We start from the raw sequence: 19,507 nt of genomic DNA on the forward strand, positions 1-19,507 counted from the left end.
AGTGATATTGAACTCAAATGTGGTTTGTCTTTGAATGAAAGACTGAATTCTCTGCAAAATGCAAGACACTCTGATTGTCACAAAACAGGGAAATCTTCTCTTGCTCGTGCCCAAGTTCCTTCAATACTATTTTCAACCATACTACTTCTTTACTAACTTGTGAAGTTGCTACATATTCTACTTCCATTGTTAACGTAGCCACAACTGACTGCAATTTTGAAACCAAGCTTACAGCTCCGTCAGCAAGTGAAAGCGCATATCCTATGGTGGATTTGTTTTTGTCAAGATCACCTGCATAATTTGAGTCAACATATCATCTGACAATAAAGTCTGATTCCCCATAACACAATGCAACATTTGTGGTTGGATCATATATATTTTTTCTTCAAAATCTCCATGAAGAAAAACAGTCTTCACATCTACTTACTCTAGATGTAGGTCAAATGTAGCAGACATTGCCAAGATTACTCGAATTGTAGTAATTCGAACAACAGGAGAAAATATCTTATTAAAATCAATCCCTTCTTTCTGAGCATAAACTTTTACTACCAATCTTGCACGATACCATTCCACTTGATCATCACTATTACGCTTGATCTTATACACCCATTTGTTATCAATAGGCTTTCTTCCTCATGGTAACAACATAACTTTCCAAGTCTTATTCTTATGAAGAGTTTCAATTTCTTTCTACATTGTTGCCATCCACTAAGGTGCATCTAAACTATTCATTGCTTCTTAAAGAGTTGTTGGCTCTCCGTCATTTGTTAGAAGACGGTATGCAACATTACTATCCATAATATAATCCGAGTACCAACTTGGTCGTTTTGTCAAGCGACCTAACTGACGAATTTCTGGTACCTCGAACACAACTAGTTCTTGTTCCTCATGCTCTGGTGTTGCTTCAGAAGAATCATTTTGTTCAGATTCCTTTTCTACTTGTACCACTATAGTCTCTAATTTTTCTTTCACCGTGATATCATCAACTTCTTTTCTTTATAGTTTATCTTCTACAAAAGTAATATCCCTACTAACTATAACCTTGCGGGCAATGGGATCCTATAGGCGACACCTCTTCACTCCGTCAGCATATCCCAAGAAATAGCATTTCTTGGATTTCGGATCAAGCTTTGTAATTTCTTTGATATTATACATCACGTACACTGAACTTCCAAATATATGGAGGTTTGAATAATCAACTTTCTTCCCAATCCACATCTTTATCAGTGTCTTCAACTCAATTGTTGTTGACGAGACCCGATTTATCACATAATAGATAATATTAACTGCTTTTGTCCAAAAAAACTTTTCTAAGCTTGCAACTCCAATATTGCTCTTATTATTTCTAACAATGTTATGTTCATCCGCTTTGCCATAGTAAATTGTCTTTTAATGCCTTCTTGATTACGGAATTCAGTAAACTCATTACTGATATATTCTCCTCCATTATCTAACCTCAAACGCTTGATATTCTTTCCAAATTCAAGTTTCACCCTCGTTTTGTATACTTTGAAGATTAAAAACACATTTATGTTTCTTTTGATAGGATACACCCAACATCTCCTTGATAATCATCTATAAAGGACACAAAATATTTTGCTCCTCCTAGGGATGGAACCGTTGCTTGCCATATATCAGAGTGAATCAATTATAAAATTTCTTTACTTTTAGAATTTGATGTGTTAAACTTCAATTTGTGTTGTTTATTTGTAACATAATGCTCACAAAAAGGGTAAGGATGCCTTTGTGAGACTCGAAATTAGATTATGCTCCACACAAATTTTCATTTATTTTTCGGACATATGTACAAGTTTCTGATGCCACATTGTTACAGATCTTTTACTTGGATTACATGAAGCAACTGATGCTTCTCCTTCTAGCAAAGTCTCTCCCTTCAACATGTATAATGTCGCAATCACCTTTTCTCCTTTCATTAGTGCAAGCACTCCTCGAATCACTTTCATGATTCATTTCTCAACCACAATTTTACAATCAAGTTCATCTAGATGCCCTAAAGACAAAAGTTCTTCCTTAGGCCTTCCACATGCTGCACTTCTCGAATGGTACAAACTATACCATCATGGAACTTCAACTTAATGGTTCAAATACTGACAATCTTTCAGGCATGATCATTATAGATGTACACAGATCCTTCAAAGACAAGTTCATAATGATGGAACTATTCTCTTAGAGATGTCATGTGAAATGTGGCTCCAAAGTCAATGAACTAAACATTAACAAATCTTTTACTGCCTTCATAAGTCGTCGTTGCTTCATAACATAGTGTATCACCTTCACCTGAGGTACTTGTTACATTTCCTTGAGGAGTAGAATTTTTATTGTTCAAATTCCAACAATCATTCTTCAGGTGACCCTTCTTGCCACAGTGGTGGCATTTCAGGTTCTTCTTACTTTTTGACTTTGACCTTTCATGATTCTGACTCCTACTTGAGTCACGTTCTGTTGATCTCTCTCTCACCATCATTAGTGCCTTCGCTTGTTACGAACTGGCTAACATGTTTTCTTTGTTTTTGTGTCGATTTTCTTCTTCCAGAATAGTAGTTGCAATATCATCAAAGACTTGGATTTTCATAGCGGAATTATTTGTCAAATTGATGATGAGTTGATCATATGAATTTGGTAGATTTTGAAGTAAAAGTTCAGCACGATCATTTGTCTATATTTTATAACTCAATTACGTGAGTTAAGAAAATAAAGTATTTAAAATGTTGATGTGTTATCACTAAAGTAGATTCTGAAATCCGTAAAGTATACAATTTCCTCTTAAGAAAATTTTTGTTGTGAAGTGTTTTGACCTTGTACAATTTTGTAAGATGATCCCAAATATCATTTGTCATTTTCTTTTCTTCTATACTAAACAATATCCCACCTGCTAGTGCCAGATGAAGAATTGCAACAGCATTCTTGTCCATCTCATTTCACTTGTCATTATTTGTAAAGTCCACCGGCTTATCGCTAATGGCCACTAAGCAATTATCTTTTCTCAAGATAGCCTTCATCTTCAATTTCCACAGTAAAAAATTTCTCTTGCTAAACTTTTCAATCTCAAATTTTGTCGTCATTGCTTCTATCACAAATTGCTTTGAGCACAAAATTAGCTCCTACTATTTCATGTGAACAGTAACCGTATGTGTGAACAGTACCCCTTCCTGTGTACATGAAAAGTACCCAATACTTTCCAAAAAGTAATTAATAATTTAACTTATTTTTTGATGTGGAGGATCCATTTTTATAGTGGTAACCACAGAACATACAATAAGTAAATAAATAAACACCGTGAGTCAAGCTTTGATACGATTTGTTGTAAAAATAACATCAGATTAGACTAGTGTCGCAACTAATAATTTAAAAAAAATAATAGTAATGAAGAAAATTAGATACACAAATTTTACTTGAAAAATCTTCAAACAAATTAGGATAAAAATTATAAGCAAAGATAGAATAATTCTATGAAAAATAATAGAAGTTAAAATATTTTCTCTAAATTATAACAAAATAACAACAATAATCTTTCTTAAAAAAAAAAAAATCCTCTTATATTTCTAACACTTTATTTTTTTCTCCGCAAATAAGATGTTGGAATACTTCAAATTGAAACAATTGAGCGTATTAGACGCGTCGCACAGCATGGGTGGCGCCGCATGGACAGCTTATTCAAAAGCTGTCCATGTGCACCTCTTGCCGTCTCCAATTCTTCTCTCCTTTTTTTTCTTTTTTCTTTTTATTTTTTTCTTTCACAATTGTCAAAAAAGCTGTCCTTTTTTGACTTATATTAGTTCTTTTGATCATTTATTTATTCAAAGAACACTTACTAAAAATTAATATTATCCATGTATAGGCTTGGGCTTCCACTGTGAGGGCCCTTCTGCAGCTTTGCTTATTACAACTGTTCATACTTTTGTCTATCTTTATTATCATTTACAGGTTCGAACCCCTAAAATGATGAGAATGTTTAAAAAAACACAACCATAATTGGCTTTCTTATATTGTTTCTTATTTTTGAAACTGGTCGATGAAGTGTATTTTCAAATTCTGCTCCAATATAAATTTTGAAGGCTATTTTCAAGAAAATTGATCACACGATGCCCGACATTAGAAATTAAAAAAAAATGATACATATTGATGTGTTTTCAAAATCGTCAATGAAAACAAATACACAGCAACCGTAACCATTAACCAAACAGCCCCAAATTCCGTCACTTCAATTGTTTCTCTATCTTTGCCTCTTTCTATCACTTCATAAATCAAGATCCAACCATAACTTCAGTTCGTCATCTTCCACTGAAAATCAAATTGCCCAGCCCACAATTGGTTATCATAGAACTGCAACTCCACTGAAAATCAAATTGCCCACAATTGGTTGTCATAGAACTGCAACTCCATAGCGATAATGATAATAATGATGAAAGAACTTAAGTGATTGTTTGTGAGAACTAATGTAAGGATAAATTTAAAATCTTACACTGCTGGGTGCTGGCCAACGTTTCGGGCCATCACTTCGGTTCTTTTATCATTATTCTAAATAATAAAGGCATCAATGAAAAGACGAAAATCTCCCAAATCAATACTTACTAACAATTTCCCTTTTGCTATATGATACATACATGCTCTACATGGTAATAAATGAAGTTAGTTGAAGTGCCAAGCATGATAAATTACATCAGTACTTCCATGCATTGATCTGAGATACTAGTCACAAAATACAAAAAAACACAGAAAAGGAAAAGAAATAAAAAAGAGCTCAGGCCAAGTCTCCAAGTTCCGAACTTATGACAATGAAGCAATCGACACAAAGAAAGCCAACCGCTGTTACGCACAATACATGCATAAACTAAAGAACTTGAAGCAGGTACGTACAATATCAGTTTTTCTTGGAGGACGCATCCGCGGCATCCATCACTGGCATGGTTTCATGGCGTAGACTGTTCTCTCTACTGTAGGTATCCTTTGCGCCCTGAGAACGCAATCAAAGAAGTTTTACTCAATCTAAACAAGAAAGGGGCAAATAGTGCAGTTGAAAATATGTGCCTATTTCATTGAAATGTAATTTTCAATTCATGGGGATCATACATGCAAGATAAAAAAATCATTTAACCGTGTTCAAATAATAAGAAAAAATTGCTAAAGCAAATCAGGTTTTCTTCTTCAGGTCTTGAGAAATTAAACTTCTTGCTCTATTGAATTGAAGGGAAGGGGGATTGTGCTCATTGCCTTTTTATCTCAAAATACTAATTACTTACATGCAAAAGAAGCTTCCCCGGAGATGGTAGACAAAAATAGAATGGAAAATCAAAGATAAAAACCTGAAAGTAAGTTGGTCTGTCTTTGTTATCCCAATGCGGATCCATAAAGAGTCTTTTTGATACTTCACTTCTTTTTGTCTTTTATTCTATTTTCTTTATTATATTTCTTTTCTTTTGTGTTTGTGGGGGGGGGGGGGGGGGGGGGGGGGGGGGTGTTATAATTTCAGTTAAAATAGGCCTATAAACAATATGGTCCTAGACCAGATCTGATAACAGACTTGATCTCGCTCCAATATTAATAGTAAAGGTAAATTATAGTTAACACCCCTGGGTTTAATGAAACTACAAGCGATACCCTTGTGTTTCTAAAATTGACAAAGATATCTCTCGGCTTCTAAAACTTGTAACACTCTCCTCCCTGCTATGAGAAACTGGTTGTTACACTTTTGAAAATGCCAAAATGCCTCTTGATGAAACTCTTCCTCTCTTCTCTTCTTTCCTCCTGCGGCCATGGAAGTGGACAACTGTCATCTCTCTCTCTTCCAAAACCCAGCAATTGACAATGGGATTGTGGAGCTGCAGTCCCATCACCGGTAAATGCAATAGGAGGGGAAGGGAGAGAAAAAAAGAGGATAAGGAAGAAAGGACGGTGGCAATTTGAGCAACCTGATCATCTATCCCTCCCCTCCTCTTGCTCTCACTAGGGCTGTAGAACCCTAGCAAAAAAGGAGCAACCCTACCATCACAATGGGGTGTTCTGCAATGAACCCCCATTGTCAACTCTCCTATCTCCCTCCCTCCCTCTCGGTCCTTCCTATCTCTCCCCCACTCTCCCTCCTTCCCTCATTGGCATGATGCTAAACCCGGCAAGGGTTCAGCCTCACTGGAGACCATTGCTAAACCTAGAAAGTCTCTGACTATTTTTTATATTTTTATTTTCACTATATATATATTCAAAATTATACATAGTTTTAGAAAATATATTTTTTAAAAATATTTTTATATAATTAGAAATTATATTTTTATATAATTAGAAACTATATTTTTAGTTTATAATAATATATTAAAATCTTTATATTTTATTCATAAAATATTAAAATATATTTAGAGAGAGAAGAGGCGTAAAATAGTATTTTTATCCCTTTTTTGGGGCAATGGAGGACCCTATCAATATTGGTATTCATAATTAATTAGGTTTTCTTAGTTCAAAACTCAAACTTCAATTTTAACTTACATAGGACTTGTATATTTTGTTCAATAAATTTTGCTAAACATCTTTCATGGAAATATTTGGGTATTATTTCCCTCTCAACTACATCCTTAGCTCCACTCCTGAGCTTATATATGTTTCTTTGTATTCTCAAGCATTTATATCAGTCTCCATCTTCAACTATAGTGTTACTCTTCTTGATTGGCAATCTCTTGAATGTAGTTCTTCCTCATTGGTATATTATCAGTCATCTTCTTAATAACCAAACCATTTTATTTTGGCATATGCTATCTCTATTATTTTTCATTTTTTGGTTATGAAATATTAAATATGATCTTTACATCAAAAAGGATGTCAGACAAGTGAAGGAAGAGCACCTTAGTGCCTGTTTATAAGAAAAAAGATGATGTTCAAAATTGTGGAACCTATTAAGGAGTTAAGTGAATAACAGAGTTAAGTGCATCTAGCATTTAATGCGATGTAAAATTCCATTAAAGCTAAACAAATTTTCTCAGGCGGCAATAAAACCAACAACATTGTATGGCAGAGAATGTTAGGCTGTAAAACACCAACATGTGCAAAATACAAGCATAAAGGAGACAAGGATGTTACAATAGCTTGCAGCCATACAAGAAAAGACACAATTAGAAATGATGCTATTCATAGTAAGGTCAAACAAGCTCCTATTAAAGGGAAGATGTGTGAGAAACAATTATTATGACTTGGTCATGTGAAAAGAAGATCAATAGAAGCTCATGTGAGGAAAGGATGTAATCAAACATGGTTTGACAAAAGAGGAGGAGGAAGACCAAAGAAAGCTTGGTGGGAAACTCTTAGTTATAATGAGTTATAAGACCCTTACAAAAGATATGGCTATGGGTAAAAATTATAAGCAAGTTAAAAATTCATGTAGATGAAAACCCCAATTAGTGTGATTAAGGCTTGATATGTGTGAATTTGCCAATCTTACATCAACTTAGTCTAGTGAGAACGCATAAAAAAAAAAAAAAAAAAAAAAACTCAATTACTTTGTAGTTAGATCTTTAGGATCTACTTGCACTCATCACCCTATCTCATTAAAATCCTCAAAGTCAACATACCATAAAAAAAAAATCCTCAAAATTTATACCAGATTAGAAAACAGCAAGCTTCTATGCCTCCAACTTGTAAATAACAAAACCAAAGAAGAAATCACTGCTCTTATTGACTATAGAATATCACCCACAACAGGACACTGAGGACATTATTTGTCTGCTTCAAGAAAACAAGACCTTTCTTTATACCTCCCAGACATAACAATGTTACAGGTAAAAGCTAAATAAGAGATCATACATATTATGCCACTGAAAACTTGTTTCTAAATTTACTTTTTGTTTTCTGTCCATGTGTTTTGTTTCTTACTATCAAATTGGTGGCCCTCATACCAATCCAAAAAAAAAGAAAAATCAAGAAAAGAAAATTGTTTGCCCCCAAAAATTCCTCCTGGTCTTCACTTACTCTTCCAAGAATGTGCCAAACATGAAGGACAAATGTAAAGTTAAACTTCATGAATGTCCAAGAACAAATGGATAGACAATTGGAAAAAATATAATTCTAAGAAATGTAAGTTTTTAGGCAAAGTCATACAATGCACTAATTACATGAAAGATGCCAAATAAAAAAGCACTTGCCTGGAAAATGGTCCCCAGCTTTTTCATTGCTTTAGCCCGTTGCTTGAGAACATCTCTTGTAACGCTAGGGTCTTTAAGAACCTATAAGGAAGCAGAAATCAGAATCACTAACATGAAACATAACAGTGCTTAGTTCACTTTTGTGTATCTTCCAATAAAAGCTTAAGTAACATAGTAGTCTCAGTGTTTTACTCAGGGTATCTTAAGGAAGCTCCGTAAGTATAATTGTCAAGTCCTAACATGCCTGGCAGAGGCAACCATTTTCCTTTTGGCATTGTATTGATAAAGCCAAGATAAGGAAATTGCACGTAACAGCAAAGCAAGATGCCAATTGGTTGTCCTATCTTCATATCTCCAGACATGCAAACAAAGGGATGACTATTTTGCATCTTGATTTTGTTCTTAATTTTTCTTTTTTATTTTTTTTGTGAATGAAAATAATCTAACGGCCTCCTTTTAAATAAAATGGAAGAAGCTGTGTTCATGAATCATTGGGACAAATGTCACACAAGTCTCCCAGCATATTCATATCTTGTCATAAAACCCAGATAATTCACTATATTTTTCAGCTAAGGAAAAAAAAAATTTCAACATTGGAACTCACTGCTTGGCAGACTCTTGATAAAGTTGTCTCTATATCTACCACATTGATCTGCCATAGAGAATGAAGCATTGCATCTTTCTTATCTTCGATGGCTTTCATTAAGTTTTCTTCTCTATTTTCTCCTTGGGTTGCCCTCTTTAGCTCCTCCTGTATTTGAATTAAAGATACAGCGCCTACACAGGCAAAAAAATATTGATGGACGATAAAGAAAAACAATGGACCAAGAACCTTCAACCATTCTTCACACAAGGATTGTACCTGAAGCTGCCATGACCTGTGATTTTATCATGTGCCCTTTATCTCTTACCCATTCTGCTAAAAATGGCACCCTCATATATCGTTTGTCCTTCCCAATTTCTTTTGCTGCTTGCCTTGTGTAAATATAACCAATTGTATGTAGCATAGCCTCACCAAAAGCTGTATTTAGAGCAAAAGCAAGTCCTTACAATGGGAGCTGAAAGGCAGTATGAAGGAACCCAAGTTTATGAAAAATAATTGGCAAGTGGGCATGGAAGGATTCTTAGAGTTTTAACATCATAATTGAGCTTTCACAATAAATGCAGCAGTGAAAAACTGTATCTGGCTGTCATACGAAAAATAAGACAATTGGCTGCAACTCGGGCCATACAACTGAACTAGGAAAACCAGAACCAGACACAGGTTAATGATCAAATCAATAATGCCAGAGTGGGATGAATCTTTACTTGGCATTATAAGAATATCTTTTCTTTCTACTGTTTGTTTTTATAATTACTTTTGCTAAAGAAATTAGTTTGCTACTCCATTAATTTTTTTTTATTAATTTGATATATGATATATCTGTATAAATGTAACAACTATCACATGTATAACTAAAGCCAGTAATGCTAAAATCTTGTGGAAGAATCTGCTATTGACCCACCACCAGTACGCAAGCTTATCCCATTAGGTTTCATTTTTTAAAAAATGGAAAAAATATAAATTTAAAAAATTCTTTGAGATTTAACAAATCTTGCTGGTACAAGTACACATGCTTGCAGGAAATTCAATAGATTGCCAAGCACAAGAAGATTGACATTTAATGGGGAAAGCATATCCTACACTGGTTCAAACTCTATTCTTTTGGTAACAAAGATTTTTATCCCCAAACATATAAGGATGAACAGGAGTAAACAAAACATATGAATAAGAACATATTAGTTCCTGAGAGGTACCAACTAGAAGAATAGACCACTTGAGTAAGAAACCAATTATGCTAATTAAGAACCATGCTTAGCCCATGAATTACGTACAATGTTAAATCTAACAGATCCATTTATATTTCAATTTAGTCCAATCCTTCTAGGGTTATATATCATCTTTTAAACAATAGAGGTGTTTATGTACTTCTTCCAATCCACAAGGAGTATATATAATTTACCAAGAATGAAGTGTAGAAAGAACTCAATGCAAGAACCAAGTGAAGTTAATAGTGGATTACTTGGGTATTTTTAGAATATCTAAAATGTAATGGGATTTGGTAACAGTATGAGATGTTTCAAATAATTAAAATACGGTTGACATGTATGAATCAAACAGGATCAAGAAATAACATTTTCAGGGGGTTCTGTCATGTAACAGTGCATGTATGTGAAAATTTAGATATACAAATGGCTCAAAACTTCCTAACGCTAGAAGAAATTTGAATTGAGTTAGAGGACAATATTTAATTAAAAATGGCTTCCCTTAATACCAGGCTCATAGCGACTAGGATAATTCAGAACAGTATGTCATCCTTACATCAAGAGGCAAGTCGAGCTTGTATACCATATAAACATTAACTTTATTTCCAAGCATATAATTAGGGGCAAGCTTCTTCATAGAAATGAAAGATATAACAATGGGAAATGAAAGATATAACAATGGAAGAGTGGACGACATACCAGCTTGTGAAAGGCGTCGAGCTTCTGATTTTGCCCAATCCACAAACTCATCAATCCGACCTTCGACAAATGGTTCAAGATTATTTTTCAGAATTGTTATAAGTTTTTCTTCCCTTTCCTTTTGCATTGCCTGTACATCCAAAGTAGGGAAAGTGTTTCAGTACCAGTGCATAAAGCAGGCTAAACATTAGATCCCTCAATAGAAAATGGTAAACCTTCATCTTCTCCTGAATTTTCTGCTTCCGTACTTCAGAAGGAAGTTGTGAGTCTTCCTCAATCTCAACAGTTGCTAAGGAAGCCAGTGCAAATTGCCCAACATATTCCTCAAAGAATTCACTCCCGAAGAGCATTCCAAATACAGCTGAAGGATCCAGCATCGAGTCCCTAGCAAGTGGAAATAAAACAATGAAGGCAGTCATCTTCTTCCCATTCTTCATTGCATTAGGCCATAATTCAATATGGAAAAAGAACAAAGCTTGAAGCAATTGGAGCACGATTCTTGCAAAGGTATTGCACAGAACATGACCATAAGAGTCCCACTTCTTTAAGGAATGTAGAACATGAAGGCTGAAACTCCATATATTCTGCCCATAATAAATACTTACTCTTGGATGCCTGACTTTCCATGCTTGTCATATGCTTCACGCTTTTCAGGATCACTTAGAACCTGATAAGCCTCACCAAGTTCCTGACAAGAGAATAATAGCCATAAAAGTCAGTGCAAATAAGCTGCTACACAAACATAAAGTAACTATGCCCCGAGAAAGATTTTGGTACCAGTAAAAAAACCACATAAACCTGAAGTAACTGAAAGATTCGGAAGTTCAGAAAGCAAAATCAAACAAGGACATTAGAAGATCATAAACTTTGGCATTTGACTAAAACAATTTAAGCCAATACTTAATCTAAACTTGAGATGTAAGCACCCTTCAGTTGTTTCATAATTCCCAGATTTAGTTTGCTATTGAATAACTGATGCTAAGGTCAAGAAGCAAAGAAATATAAATCTGAAGTATCAACTCTAGAATCCATTACCACGTACCAATAGAACTTCAAATTGCTGAAGAAAATTAAGTAAATTACCTGAAAATTATGGGCAGCTTTTGGGTCTCCGGGATTTTTATCTGGATGAACAATCCTTGCCTAAAACAGAAGATATGAAATTATTTCATGCTGGAAATAAAGCAAGGAGTATCAATATTATTCACCTTAAAAGGAGACAAATAATTCTTGAATGTGCAATACCCTTCAAAATTGACTTCAAATAGAATTTGAATTCAAGAATTCCTGATCCTGATCATTGATGGATCAGGATGCATTTTAGTATGCCCATATACGGAAAATGGGTTCAGGTTAACCAAACCTGGTTATGGACACAGGTCAAGGTGAACTGAATCAAACCACGAGTAGCTAGGGCACACTACAAGTATCCTACTCTCCTTCAGTAACTGAACAACTCAACTAGGGTAACATCACAGAGGAGAGGATAACACTACACTTAGAGGGAAGATGGTGCAAATGTCCATGTCACAACCCAAGAGTTAATTAGAATAGCTATGCTGTATTTCTTTTACTTTAATTGTTGCATCTATATTCCAACTATCAATTCTGTTAGAATTAGAAAGGCCACATGTGAGGCCTTAGGAAAAGAACAAAATAGTTTGTTGTAACTGCTGGAGGGAAGGGATGATCTGCTGCATCCACACCCACGCCAAGCAGCACCTATATGTATTCATCACATTCCATGGGAGAAGGCATGCTGAAAATTGATATTGAATCTCTCATTTTTCTTTCTACATTTCTGTCCAAATCTCCCTCTCGTTTTCCCTCTATTACTCTCCCCCTTTCTACTGATTTCTTCCCCCATTTATGCTCCATTCCCTTCTCCAATCATTCTGTTATCAGTTCTATTTCAATTCTGTTTTCTTCCCCAATTCAATCCCTCCCCAATTACTTCTTAAACCTATTATGAACCCTAGGTTCATGACAAATTGGTATCAGAGCAGTCGTCATCGACTGTGAGTTCAGAAATTCAATAGTGTCCGATCCAATTTGGAGGTAATCCAGTTAGAGTCAAAGCAGAGCAACGGTTCTTGGCGGTGGTTTCGATTCATTTCGAAGGTTGCTGAAATCAATTTTAGTGATTAAACGGAATAGGCAGAAGTACCGAGGTGATAGCGAGTCCGCTAGTGTTGATGCGAACAGCCAGGAGGTCGCGATTTGGACTTGGGAGTGTGGCGACTGTCCAAGGCGAGCGTGAGTCTGTCGAAGGTGAAGCAGACAGCCTAGGCATGTGCGACTAAAGCAGAAAACAGGTTGCAAGAGCTCCACTGGAGTTGACGACAGGGGCGAGGAAGGTGTCACGACCATTACCAAACGCGACCAGTGGATAGGTAGAACCAGAGGAGGATTGGCGACTAGAGAGAACGACTGGTACAGGAGATCCGCTGATGTTGGCGACGCGGACAGCATCAGAGGCAACGCGAACTAAGGAGTCTTTGTGATTGGTGTTGAAGTCCATCGAAGGTGATCCAGCAACAGATTCGGAATGGGCGAGGCAAGATGTTGACGAACGGCAGCGAATTTTAATAAATCTTGCTCGGAATTGGCGTGCTAAGGAGAGGCCGACGGTGATACCGAGTGGAATTTGAAGTCCAAATAAGAGTAGCGTAGCAGGTATGGGAAGCTGAGGTACAAGCGACCACGGCTTGTGAGCTGGAAGAGTTGTTCGACTTTTCTTGGAAGCGAGCAGAAGGTTGATGCTCAGCGGCGAATTGCAGTAAGTTGGTTGAAGTGGATGGGCAAAGCAACTTAAGCGGAATTGGAAACCAAGTCATAAGCTACTGCAACCACTGAATTCTTAATTCCGCAGAATTTCGTTGGTTGCATCACAGTCGCTCAAGGTAGGCGAGCAGCCCAGACGATTCTAGTGGGGAAACTTCGGCGATCTAGCAGAATTGATTCCGACGCACAAGGGGAAATGAATCCGGCGCACAAGGAGGTGAGGTTGGCTGATGTTTGAGGCTTGGAATTGGAAGACAGCTTGGCCAGTTGATTCCGACACCAGGACCTTGACTCTCGGAATTCGAAGGCGATTACAAAAACCAGGATCAGCAGGTGATCTAGATCAGTTCCGTGACTTCGGCAATCTCGGTTGTGAAGGTGACCATTGTAGCAATCAATTCTCACTTCTGATGGCGATCTAGGGGACTTTAGAAGGCTGATCAAGTCACTATAAGTGTGCAATTTCTTCTACTGTTTACAATAGACTTGGTCTTGAAGCATAACAGTGGCTGCAATTTGCCACTTATTGGATCAATTTTAGAGGTGATTGGGTGAGGCAGTTACAGAAGGGAATTAGGATGGAAAGGGCTGCTGTTTCTTGGAGTATTGCTTTTCCAACCAGTGAGATTTCGGTCAGGAGGAGTAATGCACGAAGGGGTCCAATAGAGTCTCAATTGCAGCAGAAGACTGCTTCATTTTCAGCTAGAATGGAGCCTCAATGGCAGCCAAAGAAGGCTGCATTTTCAGTTGGCAGCAACAAGGACAAAGGAACAAGCGATGGGATTCATGAAGAGTGCGAGAAATTTGGCCGTATGTTCCGCGAGAAGCTACATGAGTTTGCAATGATACTAATCAAGAAGTATCATTGCAACTTTCCTATTGAATACTTCGATAATTATCACGGAAGTTTTAACAAGGAGGAATTTCTCAAAATGAACTAACCGAAGGAGAAGTCAAGATGGCAAGAAGGGGATTCAGTTGCAGTGATTGAGAAGTTAGAAGAAAAAATAATACCCCAAGATGCATCTACTGCAAGGCTACAAGGAAATAATAGGAAAGCAATTGATGAAGTGATAGAGGAAGCCAAAGCCAACTCGTTACCCCGGGTGGCTAGTGCATGGGCAGAAGGATTTGGTAGTGTTCCAAATCAGAAGTTTGTAGGAAATGGAATAGCATTGGGTCAGGAAAATCTGACTGAAGGACCAACAATTTATACAGTTATTGGAGCTAGAATTCTCCCTCCGATTCTGGACCTACCGGAAGCTAAGAGTGAGAATACCTGCAACATTTATCCTAGGCCGGGTCAAGATTGTGATGGACCACATGCAATTAAAGAAGGCCCTAAGTATATTGCTCCTTTGTCTTTGGATCCAAAGACGGTTGAATCATCCTTGGCTGGGGTTAAAATAGGTATCAGACAGCCCCCAGTGCGGGTTTTGGCAAGAAGGCTAAGGGAGGTAGCTGAAGAAGTTGTAGGTTTTGCCAAAGGGGTTGTAGCTGGAAAAAAACTAAGGGAGGTAGCTAAAGAAGTTGTAGGTTTTGCTGAAGGGAACAAAATTCCAGCTGTTGTATTGGTTCCTCCTCCAGTTGGAATATTCGAATGCTGGTCTATTGCATTGACTGATGAACAGATGGTTGAAGACGATGTGGCAGCAAGTCATGATATTGTTACGGTTGAGAAAAAAGAAAAGAGGAAAAAGTCTAGAAGGATAAAGAAGGAAAGAAGCATTAAACTGATAAAGAAAGCTGGAATTGGATGAATATGAACGGCTCAACGTAATAAGTTTCTTGGGGACAAGAAACTTTTCAAAGAGAGGGGATTGTCACAACCCAAGAGTTAATTAGAATAGCTATGCTGTATTTCTTTTACTTTAATTGTTGCATCTATATTCCAGCTATCAATTCTGTTAGAATTAGAAAGGCCACATGTGAGGCCTTAAGAAAAGCAAAAAATAGTTTGTTGTAACTGCGGGAGGGGAGGGATGATCTGATGCATCCACACCCACGCCAAGCAGCACCTATATGTATTCATCCCATTCCATGGGAGAAGGCATGTTGGAAATTGATATTGAATCTCTCATTTTTCTCTCTACATTTCCGTCCAAATCTCCCTCTCGTTTTCCCTCTATTACTCTCCCCCTTTCTACTGATTTCTTCCCCCATTTTTGCTCCATTCCCTTCTCCAATCATTCTGTTATCAGTTCTATTTCAATTCTGATTTCTTCCCCAATTCAATCCCTCCCCAATTACTTCTTAAACCTGTTATGAACCCTAGGTTCATGACAGTCCAATCTAGGAATCATACTTCCATCCAGAATTCTATGGTTATGTGGCTATGAGGACTGAGACAAAATTTATCACTGAAATGGATTGTTCAATGCTAGGAGGCCAACTTGTCAAAGAAAGAACATAGGTCTCATGTCCTATAAAGAGTGAGTTCTATGAGACAAGGATATCAAAGATAGTTCAAACTCATTCAGATCTAGATAATCGTTATTCCTCAAAGTAATTGTCCCATCAGTAGGACATGTTGAATACAAAACTTGTACTCAAAGGATTGCTATGAGTCAAATTGGTTGATTGGATGAGCAAGTCACTGTGTTGCTATTGAAATCCACAACTTGCTATGTAGACTGGGATGGCAGAAATGCGGTGGCTCGAGTTACACAATGACAATCAAAGTTCCTGCAACCACAACAGATAGTTACCCCAGGTTGTACCAAGGATAACTTTCTGTTGTGGTCCCAGGAACATGGACCATCACCGCGTAACTTGAGAAGCCACATTTCTGCCATTTGAATCTACTCAACAAGTTGTGAATTTCAGCAGCAACACACTGAATTACATCAAAGGATTAGCCACATTGTTTCAGGAAACATTTATATAGATTTAAACTCTATGCAGCTTGCTTTAGCTTTAGGAAAAGTTGGCACCATGTAAAATGTCCATATGTGCTATATTCTTGTTGATGACGAAAAAATAAAACGAAATATGGTAATAAGAATGATGGCTATGCTTAATGATTCTGAATACGTATGCATGTGCATGTGACTGAGTAAATGCAGGACTAGTAGGTGTCTGACTTTGAATGCACATTCATGCATGTGCCTGAAGTCTTGTTTATGTAATGTTCACGCACTGGTATTTATAATAAAGGACGTTCACTATCTTCAGAGTTACGACAGGATGTCCTGAATTTCATCGAAGCAAAATTGTATCCAACCAACCCCTCTAGATAACAAGTCATAAAGCTTACTTTGAGGTAGTATGCCTTCTTAATATCGGCTGGAGTTGCAGTCACACTGACTCCCAATATGTCATAATACTCGGTTTCCTTCACCATAGCTTAAGAGCCAAAAGAGAGTTAAACCCCCAATCACCTAGCTGGAAAAAGAACGAGGAAACCAAAAAATAAAAAAAGATCAGTGATTCAACACATTGGACAATTCGCAAATTAAAGAACCCAAAATTCATTCACAGCCAATTTTACCCATTCCAATACGTATAATATGTTACATCTCATATGTAAACAATCAAGTCTCTCTAAAACAGATTAGGCTCTCGATCACTTAGACGCAAATTCTCAGACAGAATTCCTTCTTTTCTTTTCTTTTTTGTTCTTTTCATTTCTATCCTTCGGTGAGTTAATTGTATAAAAGAATAAAACCATATAAAACAGAAAGAACACATCAGACACTTCGTAGAATAAGAATGAAAAACCTAATTGCAAATCTCACCACCTTCCATTCCGGTACACACATAAATACATTCTCCCTGTACTAATGTCTAATCAAGCCGACAAAGGAATTTCAGAAAACCAGAAGAAAAAGTGAGATTAAGAAGAATAATGATGAGGAAAATTTGAAGAATCACAAAATAAGTTTCGGCAACTTATACACAGATCTTGGCTCATTGGAGACGCATCGAAGCAAACGAACCGTAGAACAATCGCGAAAATTCACGGCCAAACAAGAACAAGAACCAAAACGCAATAAATTATACACAGTCGGAGGTGCACAGCAATCCACGAACCTGGAATTCGAAGGATCAGACGCTACGAGAGATCGAAATGCAACAGAAATTAAAGTTAAAATTTGTTGTGAGAGAGATGAAAAGGAAATAGATATTATGCGTGCGGGTGTATTGATAGATGGATGGATCTGTCCGTGTATTTATGATTCTGTCAGAAATTATTAAATTATGACACCAATTCCAGGCCCAGGTGCCAGGAAGGGAGAAGCCGGACGACACGAAGAAACGACGTCGTATCATATGTACGTGCCTTAGCCGCATTGCAGATTCTCTCCACGCCGTGTGGAAGGCGCGTGAAAAGGCCACGCATAGTTATTAAAAAATTAATTAAAATTATATGAATTTAAATAATGCTATTCAGACTGAAGATATATCTCCACCATAGATATCATTACTCTATTAATTTGCCCAAAAACATAAATTCATTAAACTCTTTTTTTTTAATCATGACATCCTTAACTCTGAGCCTAATTACATTTTTTAATTACCTAATTTCATACCTTATGAACACTTAACCAACATCACTCAATCATAAAGACTAATGGCCTAAGTTACTTATCAATAGCCATGGCCAAGCATTAACAACAACAAAATTTAGATATTGAATACAATCGAAAACAAAATCGCGAAAAGGTCACCAATCTCGGAAAGTATGGACAATCAATCAGCTTGCCAACCTTATAATCTCTATCTCAGTGTCGTCTCATGTTTCTTGTCAAGAGCATCTCACGCAACTCTGCTACGTTAATTTGGTTCACTTAGTTCTCAACCTTGTAGTGCCTCGTCACCGGATCCGACACTCACATCCCATTACTCCTTTGTCGTTACATTTTCCACTGTCTTATTCACCATTGTAACCCCTATCGTCAGTCTTGATATGACACCCTACAATGTCGTTGCATGTCTACGCTTGAACATATATTAAAACACACACACACACATATATCTATATAATAAATCAAAACAATTTTTAAAAATGTCTAAAATGTATCGGAGATACATTTTGATCTTATGCTTGAGATGAGTTTTGAATGTTGGTCAATGACTGAGATGAATTTCACTTCCCGCCCAACTTCTCTCTCTCCTTCAATCACTGACTCTATGTTTCTCTTTCTCACTGACTCACCCACCCACTCTCTCACTCACTGTCTCTCTCTTTATTTGTAATATCCCCCAAAAAATAATAATAATAAAAATAATAAAAGTGTAAACTAAATTTATTGAAATTAAATTTAGTTAATTAATTTAAATTATTTAAAAAAAATTGTTATTTTTGTGTGTCTCTCGTTGAAGCTTCTTGAAGCTTCTGGTGAAAAGAAGAAAACAGAGGAGCAGAGGGTGAGAGTTGGAAAGGGAGAGCTCGGGAGAGAGTTTAAGGCCGAGAGCTCATGCGAGAGAGAGAGATTTAACGAGGAAGAGAAAAGAAGGTGGCGGCCATGGGAGGCTGGCCGAGCAAAGCTCGGCCATGGCATCGACGAGGAGCAGCTGCGGCTTGAAGAAACCGCAGCCATGGGCGACGCAAGCAGCGGCGGCGAAGCGAGGCAGCAGCAACAATGGCGCGCGGCTGTGGGAAGCGAAGCTGGAGGCAGCGGCAGTTGGTGGCGGCAAGCTGGTGTGGCGGCCATGGCCGCGGCTGAAGCAGGGGAGGCGACGCGGGGAAGAAAGGAAGAAGAAGAAGAAGAAGAAGAAGAAAAAGAAGAAGGAAGAGAAGAAGAAAGGAAGAAGAAGAAGAAGAAGAAGAAGGCACGCAGGAGCAGTGCGCGGAAGAAGGAGGAGGAGAAGAAAATAAGAAAAGAAAAGGAAAGAAAAGAAAATAAGTGAAATAAAATGATTTTGGAATTTTTTCGGCATGGAAAGTGATCAGGTACGTGGGTAAAAATTAGTCGAAGCATGTCATGTTTAAATTATAAATTTTACGCGATTAAAATTAATTAATTTGAGTCACAGTTGTGTTATTTGCTAGAAAATGATTTAATTTGCCTCGGGAGCTTGAGAGAGGTCGGAATCAGCTGATTTCAGGCAAGTTCCTAATTCTTTCCTCG

At 37.1% G+C, this 19,507-nt stretch overlaps 1 protein-coding gene across 3 annotated transcripts; it reads right to left on the bottom strand.

Annotated features, from left to right (window-relative positions):
• Positions 1-4,120: 4,120 nt before the first annotated feature.
• LOC127802532 (chaperone protein dnaJ 10) lies at positions 4,121-17,610 on the bottom strand. 3 transcript variants are annotated; one of them, XM_052338379.1, is made up of 11 exons: positions 17,466-17,496; positions 16,690-16,817; positions 11,733-11,792; positions 11,255-11,337; positions 10,865-11,033; positions 10,650-10,779; positions 9,007-9,165; positions 8,749-8,921; positions 8,145-8,225; positions 4,879-4,975; positions 4,121-4,302 (listed from the first exon to the last, which is right to left on the bottom strand). In XM_052338379.1, exons 2-10 carry the CDS (start codon positions 16,774-16,776, stop codon positions 4,883-4,885), a joined length of 1,035 nt encoding a protein of 344 aa, XP_052194339.1. In that variant the 5' UTR covers positions 16,777-16,817; positions 17,466-17,496; the 3' UTR covers positions 4,121-4,302; positions 4,879-4,882. The 3 variants fall into 3 exon arrangements, with proteins under 3 accessions (XP_052194339.1, XP_052194338.1, XP_052194336.1); XM_052338378.1 differs by having other exon boundaries at positions 4,121-4,355; positions 17,466-17,495; XM_052338376.1 differs by lacking the exon at positions 4,121-4,302 and having other exon boundaries at positions 4,670-4,975; positions 17,466-17,610.
• Positions 17,611-19,507: the final 1,897 nt, after the last annotated feature.

Source organism: Diospyros lotus, chromosome 5 (assembly GCF_014633365.1).
Source record: "Diospyros lotus cultivar Yz01 chromosome 5, ASM1463336v1, whole genome shotgun sequence".
Classification (NCBI taxonomy): domain Eukaryota; kingdom Viridiplantae; phylum Streptophyta; class Magnoliopsida; order Ericales; family Ebenaceae; genus Diospyros; species Diospyros lotus.